The 9079-nt window shown below is 46.2% G+C and overlaps 1 protein-coding gene across 1 annotated transcript; it reads right to left on the reverse strand.

Moving 5' to 3' along the window:
* Positions 1-6257: 6257 nt before the first annotated feature.
* On the reverse strand, positions 6258-8468 carry LOC123090373 (serine/threonine-protein phosphatase 7 long form homolog). Its single transcript, XM_044511702.1, has 6 exons — positions 8094-8468; positions 7738-8019; positions 7449-7654; positions 7053-7365; positions 6869-6967; positions 6258-6785 (listed from the first exon to the last, which is right to left on the reverse strand). Exons 1-6 carry the CDS (start codon positions 8466-8468, stop codon positions 6258-6260), a joined length of 1803 nt encoding a protein of 600 aa, XP_044367637.1.
* Between the last annotated feature and the right edge of the window lie 611 nt (positions 8469-9079).

Consider the following 9079-nt stretch of genomic DNA (forward strand, 5'->3'; position numbering starts at 1 on the left):
CTCCCAAATCATCCAATTATTTTTTGTTAAGTCTTGTCCTTTTGGTTGCATTTTATACATGTTGGTGGAACCCTAGTTCATGTTTTCTCCCCCTTATGTTAGTGTGAATGGCTTGGTTAACTTTGATAATATAGTGCTATGCATGGTGTGTAGTAGGAATATATGTTTGTTGAGTAGAAAGATTGGGGGTTAGGGTTAGTTAGTGATTAGGGTTAACTTTGCTTAGTGTGTTAATTAGTGATTAGTGATACTTTTGTGGACATCACCAATAATTTAGTGTTGATATGATTTGGATATAATAAGATGTATTTGGATAAACACCAATTCTCATTGAGGTCTTAAATGCATTCATGTAATTTTTAGATGGAGAGACTTGTTAATGTTCATTACATTGACAAGGAGGCATTCTTGAGTAACAATGCCGACACGGGTGAGGAACCATTGGTTTTTGATAGAAGCCCTAGCTATGAGGATGTTGTTGCAAAAGTGAGACAAGTCTTGAAGTGGATGGACACCAATGTTGATGTTAAGTTAATAGGAAGGTATGATGTTGGAGTTGGAGCCAAATCTCGCTTGAAAAGTATGCCTATCACCTCGGATTTGCATTGGGATGTATACAAGGAAAAAGTATCCCAATCGGAAGACAAGTCACTTGAATTGTTTGCCACCACTGAATCTCCTCGGTTTACCTTTGATTTGAACCGGCATGTCTCTTCCCCAATGGATGACATGAGCGAGAGGACAATGGTGCCACTTGTTGAGCATAGGGTTGTGGTTGATGCCCCCAATGTTTATCCCCCCACCATGTCCCCGTGTACCAACTATCAAAGCAAATGAGGTTGAGTTGTATGCCCCCAATGCTTCTAGCCAACCACCAACTAGCCAAGCAAATGAGGTTGAGTTGTATGCCCCCAATGCTTCTAGCCAACCACCAACTAGCCAAGCAAATGAAGTTGAGGTGATTACTAGTGACGGAGTAATTCAAGAGGATGAAGATGCTTATGATGACGACGAAGAGCAAGAGGAAGGGTTTCATGGCAATGATGTTGGTGACTTGGATGTGTACATAGCGCAAAAGGACATGGATCGTGACTTGCCTTTTAGGCGTCAATATGCGTATGACTCGGATGACGAGGGTCCAGTTGAACAGTTGGACGAGGATGGATTCACAAAGGAGGAGAACCAAATCCACTTTGAGCTGACGGGCTTACAAAAAAGAACTCACTTATTTAAAGATCTCGGCCTTGCCCATAAAGCTGTTGTTGATGGTGGAATGAGAATGACGGCGATTGAGCCAACACCATGCCCGGATCCAGGAGAACCAAGGGTGGAGAATGAGGACGAGAATGCTTATTTGAAGAAAGGATTGAAGTTTCTGAGCTTGCCTATGCTGAAGTTTTGGTTGGCTGACTATGCCATTCGAAACCATAGGCCAATTTATGTTGAGCACTCCGACATGAAATTGCGTTACACCGTGGTGTGTGAGCAAAAGGAATGCACATGGAAGGTTCGTGCAAGAAAGCTTAAAGAAACCGAAGAATGGGTGTTAACAAGTTGTGATACCACTCATAGATGCAAACCGCCATCCAAATGACTTAGAAAGACACACCGTCAACTCACATCTGAGTATCTTGGATACAAATGGATGAAAGACATAGCCTTTGATCCCACTGTGAAAGTGAGGTTTCTCATGCGGACGGTGAAAAAACAATTTGGTTATGAAGTCAAGTATGGGAAGGCATGGAAGGCAAAGGCAAATGCTATTAGGATGTTGTACGGTGGTTATGAAGAAGCATACAACCAGCTCCCAAGGTTGTTGGCCGCCATTGCACATAGGAACCTGGGCATGTTTCATGTGGTCGAGGATCACGAGGGAGTGTTCCACCGTGCCTTCTGGAGTTATGGACAATGTGTGGAGGCGTTTCAGCATTGTCGTCCGGTCTTGTCTATAGATGGCACGTTCTTGACCGGTAGATATAAGGGCACACTAATGGTAGCAATGGCGCACTCATCAAACGACAACGTGTTGCCATGTGCATTTGCTTTGGTGCCTTCCGAGCACCAAGACAACTGGGAGTGGTTCATGGGTCATGTTAGGCACAACGTGATTGGGGCTAGGGAGGTATGCATCATATCGGACCGACATCATGGCATACTCAAGGCAATGGACATTGTTATTCCAGGATTTCCAAAGCTTCACCACAGATGGTGCATGAGGCATTTCGTGGCCAACTTTTACCGGGCATGTAAGAGCAAGGAGCTCAGCAAAGACCTTACCCATGTACGTGTGGCCTTCACCACCCAAGGTTTCGATGCTCGGTACAACAAACTCTTTGCAGCGGTGAACGAAGGGGGAAAAGACTTCTTAACTAGGAATTTAAGTGAGAAGCACAAGTGGGCACGCGCTCATGACGATGGTGGTTGGCGATATGGCGACATGACGAGCAATCTCGTAGAATGTTTCAACAATGTGTTGAAGGGTGCTCGTGCTTTGCCGGTGACTGCAATAGTGGAGTACACCTTCTTCAAGCTTAATGAGTACTTTCAGAGGCATTCTGAAGAGACTGCAAAATGGATAGGTGAAAAAAAGGATTATCCGGAAAAGGTTGATGAATGGTTGCAGTTACAAGCAAGCAAGTCTTCACGACAACAAGTTATCGTATTCGATAGACTTGAAATGATCTATCAAATTGATGAGCCAGGTGGCACAACACGAGATGGTAGACAATATGGTGGTGCTGCATTTGAGGTGAAACTGAAGACTCGGTGGTGCCAGTGCGAGAGGCCTAGTAAGTATCATTGGCCATGCTCGCATTTGATAACGGCGGCGAAGGCGAGAAACATACATGTTAATGATGGAAAAACCGTGAGGATGCAAGAGTTCCATGTGGAAGCTACTCGGTTGACATGGGCGCCAAGATTTCACCCTTTCTTGGACCAATCACAGTGGCCTGAGTACCATGGCCCTCATATTAGGCCAGACCCTCTTCTGAAGGTGGAGACGAAGGGTAGAAGGAGAACTAAGAGGTTCAGGGGTGATATGGATGACCTGGCTGGATACACTGGCATGAAACAATTTGGTAGCGGTCATTTCATGGAGGCTCCTGACATTATCAACTGTGGGGTGTGCGGTGAAGGGGGACACAATGAGCGGACATGCAAAAAAAAAAGAAAACCAAAAAAAGAAAAACAAGTCGTGGAGGCGGCACCGATGGTGAAAGAGGTGGAAGAGGTGACGGTGGTGGTGGTCGAGGAAGAACGAGCGTCAGAGGTGGTAGTGGTGGTCGTAGAGGGAGCACAAGTGCTAGAGGTGCTAGTGTTCGTAGAGGGAGCACAAGTGCTAGAGGTGGTGGTCGAGCTAGCACAAGTGCTAGAGGTGGTGGTCGAGCAGCCACAAGTTCTAGAGGTGGTCGTGGTCGAAGAGGAAGCACAAGTGCTAGAGGTGGTCGTAGAGGAATGGTTGATAATGGATCGGCCTTCGGTTATTTGTTTAATCCAGATGGTTGATCTAATAATAATGGCATATTATTTGTTCATACAATTCCTAGCATTTATGCATTTGCTCTCTTAATGTCTTGTGCTAACAATTGTTCTTTTTGTAGGCATGGCTTCATCCGGTTCCAGGACGAGGCCACCGTGCGCGGACCAAGAGGACATGCCGAAGACGTGGTTGGAGGCCAGTTTGGACAAGAAGAAGGAGAAGGATGTGCCCACACCACCATGTTGGTGTGGTGATGTTTGCAAGCTGAAGGTGTCCACTGACCGCAACAAGTCATGGACAGAAGGTAGAAGGTTTTTCGTGTGTCCCAACTATGCACATGATCGTCGAAGGCCAACTAACGCATATGACATACCACCGGTATGTTAGGTGTACATATAAAAAACATCAACAAGTTGTCACTCATATGTCTAACAAAATCATGGTTTATATGTAGTCCCCTCCTCCACTTTGCAAGTACTTCACTTGGATAGATCACGAGGTACCAAAAGATATCCAAGAGGACCAACGTGCAGATTGGTTACGGAGGCAGCGCCTATTCGAGGAGTCCTATGCACGGGGATTGGAGCGGGAGCGTCGTGAGAAGGATGCTCGTGAGCGCAAGAAGCGTGAGCAAGAGAGGGCACGCAAAGAGAAGGCGGCTCGTCAAGAAGAGAGGGCAAGCAAACTTGCAAGGGCTCGCGATGCACGAGAGGAGGACGAGGCACGTGACAAGAAGGGAAAGTGGCCCCGGACTACTCAGTAGACAAATGGAAAGGCACCGGCGTCGATGATGAACTGTCGAGACTTTGTTTAATGTATGAACTTATTATTCGAGACCTTGTGTGGTCATGAACTATTTCTGTCATTCGAGACTATTTGACATTATGTGCAAACTATGTTCGTCATTCGAGACTAGTTGTTATGCTTTGTTCATATTTTTGGTTGAGAGTAGCATGCTTTGTTCATATTTAACAGTTTTTGCTAGTTGTTGCTAAGCAAAAACTTTAACAAGCTGTGTGCAAAAACACCAGGCCCACACCCAGACGCCAGGGTGCATGGCGTCTGCCTCCCAGATCCAGACGCCAGGGTCCCTGGCGTCTAGCTTGCTTTGCTCACGCAGGTGACCAGACAGGCCGTCTGGTGTGTCTGATGGACACCCAGACGCCAAGGTCCCTGGCGTCTGCCTCCCAGATCCAGACGCCAGGAACCCTGGCGTCTGGCGTGCTTTGCTCACGCAGGTGACCAGATAGGCCATCTGGTGTGTCTGATGGACACCCACACACCAAGGTCCCTGGCGTCTGCCTCCCAGATCCAGACGCCAGGAACCCTGGCGTCTGGCGTGCTTTGCTCATGCAGGTGACCAGACAGGCCGTCTGGTGTGTCTGATGGACACCCAGACGCCAAGGACCCTGGCGTCTGGTGTTCAGAAAGCATTCTTCTCTAATGGATAAGATTCGAGTGGATAAGATTTTGGGCCCACCTCTACCCCTCTCATCCATTCATCTCCACCTCTACCCCTCTCATTTCACTCATATCCACCCACTCTCACCTCTAGCCCACGTCACTCCCTCGTCCAGCACCCTAACCCCCCCTCAGATCTCTCACAAATCGGTCCGGTTTCACCGTTGGATCTTCAGGATTTCGAGACTAGAAGGTAAATCAACTCCACCCCCATTTTTTGGTTGGTTTAATTTATCATACTTTTGTGAAAACCCTAGTTTGTTTTCCTCGTGGTTTAATGTATCATAGGTTAGCTACTAAGAGATTTGTGTGCTGTAGATGGCTAACGAAACTCAGTGGGTGCTTAGCCCTGTTGTTCATGTGCATGGCTTGTTTCCATGTATTGTGCAAGTTAGTCAAGTGGACCTCACTTTCGATTGGTTGAAGACTAAATTCATGTTGAAGCAAGGGTTGAAGGAAGAGGATTTTGTGTACTACGTCAGCAGGAGGAAGTCAGATGGCCCCGGGGAAAGAAAATTGGTTGACATAACTGATGATGACAAGATTCAAGAAATGCTGGAAGAATGGAAATGGAAAAGGGTTGTTGACTTGCATTGCTACAGGAAACCGAGTTATATGTGATGTTCATGTCGTTTCAACCATCGTGGTCATGAACTACTTATGTCATTCGAGACTATTTGTGTAATTTGAACTATGTTTGTAATTTGCTATGTCATTCGAGACATTGTATCGTAGACCATCGTGGTCATGAACTAAGTTTGTAATTTGAACTATGTTTGTCATTTGTCAACTATAGTGTTATGAAAAGACTATGCAATGCTTATGTATGTATGTTATTCGAAACTACAAGTGAAAAGACAAAACTACAAGTGAAAAAGCAAGTATTGTCTGCACCAGGACCAGACGCCAAGGACCCTGGCGTCTGGCTCCCCTGCTTTACCCTGTTTCTGGTGTCAGTAGACTGCCAGACGCCAAGGACCCTGGCGTTTGGTCGCCTGACTTACAGCCAGACGCCAAGGACCCTGGCGTCTGGTCCCCTGACTTACAGCCAGACGCCAAGGACCCTGGCGTCTGGCTCCCTGTGCATATAGATGACTAAGTACAGATTTCATCATTCATGTCAAACATTCATATAAATGACTAAATCACAGGAAACAACAATTAACATAAATCACATCATTCATGTCAAACATTCATAGCAACTTCACGAATCCGGTACAACTTAATTCGAACGACAACAAGTTCATGGAAAGAGACTACACCAGGTTCGTCGAAACAAACTAGAACAAGCTCATTGAAACAAACTACAACAAGCTCACTTCTTCCTTCCTCTCTTCACGATATCTGCAAGTGTATGCTCCTCCTCTTCGCTAGCCTCATGCTCCTCCTCTTCGCTAGCCTCCTCCGCCTCTGCATCAATGTTCGACTTATATCTTTGCATTCCCGCAGGCATAAATTGATGAGGATACTCCGGACTATGGAATTGAGTGTTCCATATCTTCTTTCTACCTTTCTGGCCCGGTGTCTTAGCTATTGCTTTGCCTTTTCTAGAGTGGGCATTGCCTTGTGTCGGTTGTGTAACCTGTGATGGTTGTGGAGCATCAACATCATACTCATGATCCTCTTGATGTGTTGCATCATACTCATGCTCATCATGATGTGTTGGCTCCTCTTGATGTGCTGGCTCCTCTTCATTGACCTCCTCCTCTATGTCCTCTTCGTTCTGGACATAACGCCGTTTATTAGCTCTGGCGGCGCGGCTACCTGGTGCATACACGTCACTGGACTTAGCACCATGGCAAGAAAGCATAGCTGCCATCTTATGGAACCGCTTCTTGAACTTCTGCGACAACACAAAATATGCTATGATATGAGATGCAAATAACTAATCCGCGAAAAAAACTTTTATAATATATTGCGACTAACCTCCATCGTGCTCCTAAGAGTCCTCTCAGATAATGCACCACCAGGTGGATGACTCAGTGCAACATTGGCATCGTTGACGCACAGAAGCAACTCTCTGCCCTGCAATTCATGAGCACACCAAACTTATGTATTTGAAAGAAAGACAACATGATGCAAGTATGTTAGAATAGGTCAAACAGACTACCATTTCGTCATGCATCGGTGCGTAGTCAACATGAGCCCCTCTGGTGTCTCTCACAGCCGTGTTGAAGGTATGATAACCTTCTGCAGTCTCCGGGTCTTCAGACACCAACTCCGACCACTCCTCGTGAGTCCAACCTGGCTTCAGCTTTAACCGGTAACGATCCGCATACCACACTTGATACTTCTGATATGCTGACTGATTGTGAGGTCTATTCTCTGATTGCACTAACGTGTCTCTTTGATTCCAAATTTCTATCCACGCACGGTGTTTGTTTGCCCAATCCGATATATCCTGATTGTTCCTTCGATCGAACCTACAAATGATGCATGGGACAAAGCATTAGCAAACACTGACTTATTCAATGCTCTACTACATACTCAAGGCATGCTTGCTTACCGATGCAGAGATAGCATTTCCTCCTTGCTCTCCTCAATTGGAATACCTTGTCTTTTTCCAAATTGTCTTGCCACACGGTCTACAAAGTGCCACTCAACTGCGAAGAAGCATATCATTGGGCACCTCGCCCGCCAAAGATGGCTATCACGCGTGCACATCTCATTAAGATCAAAGTCACGATCTTCCACATAAGGCAACCAATGTACCTGCAAAACAAAGAGATACATTGTTAGCTACATACATAAGTTTCATTCTTGACTAAATTTTATCTCATCGAACTTCTCATAACCTGCTCAGCAGTCAAGGTGTCCAGCTCGTTCATATAGCACTTGTATCGCACATGCGAGCTTCCTGTGTACACTGTCACTTGTTCCCAATAGTAAGCAAGCGTAGGGCGCCGATATGGATCATCATCATGCAACCCGTCATGATTACCCCGTGGGTTTGCCATGAGGGGGTTCTTCAAATCGGGCCGTCCAACCGGGATCCGCTCCCACATCCACACGGATAGGCTCCAAACAAACCCAGACAATGAGGATGTACCTCCCTTCCTCCGACACGCCAAGTCAAGCTACAATCAAACAAACATGTTAGATATGGAGGCGCATGACAAATGCAAAATAATTGGTTGCAAATATCTCTTACCTGACGATACAAGTATGCTAGTGCGGCCGAACCCCAGCTATACTGGGTATCCCAGTTATTAAGTGGCTCCAAGAACATCCAGAGGGCTGAGTTCCCGGTTGCATCTGAGAAGACTACCTTGGTTAGTACATACCAAAGATAGGCCCGCGCGTACTGCTGCACAACCACGTCATTGGCATCCTGAGGGCACGGGTTGGTGTTTCCTCTGACCAGTTTTAGCCAAGAATGCCTCACTTTCGCTGTATCGGCCTTGCCTTCCTGAGGGCCCTCGGGCTGAACGCCAATTAAATCGGCAGTCCGTTCTCGCCAATTACCCACGCTGACACGACCGGTAACAGCTTGTCCATTGATAGGAAGGCCGCTTATCATAGCCATGTCCTGTAGGGTCATCTTCATCTCCCCACATGGAAGGTGGAAGGAGTGAGTCTCCGGCCTCCAACGATCCACAAGTGCGGTCAGCGCCGCGTGGTTCACCGGCGGAGCGCGTCGCTTAAACTGCAACACGAATGGGAGAAGACCCAATCTCCGAATGTAAGGCTCATACCGCGGGTCGTAATCAAAGTCATCAGCGGAATGACCCCTCATGCGCATAGCAACTACAACCTGCAAATAAAGTGATGTTTTAATAATCAATACAAGAACACAAATGAGAAACAACGAAAATTGACCCAGTCTTGCTTCTTACCTGTCCATTTTCAATGGCACGAGCACGATGCTCCTTATCCCACTCATCGATTAATCCGTCATACCAAGGTCCATCACCATCCGCCATCCTACAAAAAAATTTCACAAACATCTATGAATACATGAACAATATCAAACAATTTCCTTCTCCAAGTTTATTCCATATGAAAACACCATTCTTCTCAAACATAACCACCTCATTTCTTTCTTCTACATATGCACACATATCATCTAGAGTACCAAATTTCACCATCAAATATATTTCATTATCATCATCCGCCATTCTATTGAACAAATCATGT

The sequence above is a fragment of the Triticum aestivum genome, chromosome 4B (assembly GCF_018294505.1).
Source record: "Triticum aestivum cultivar Chinese Spring chromosome 4B, IWGSC CS RefSeq v2.1, whole genome shotgun sequence".
NCBI classification, from domain to species: domain Eukaryota; kingdom Viridiplantae; phylum Streptophyta; class Magnoliopsida; order Poales; family Poaceae; genus Triticum; species Triticum aestivum.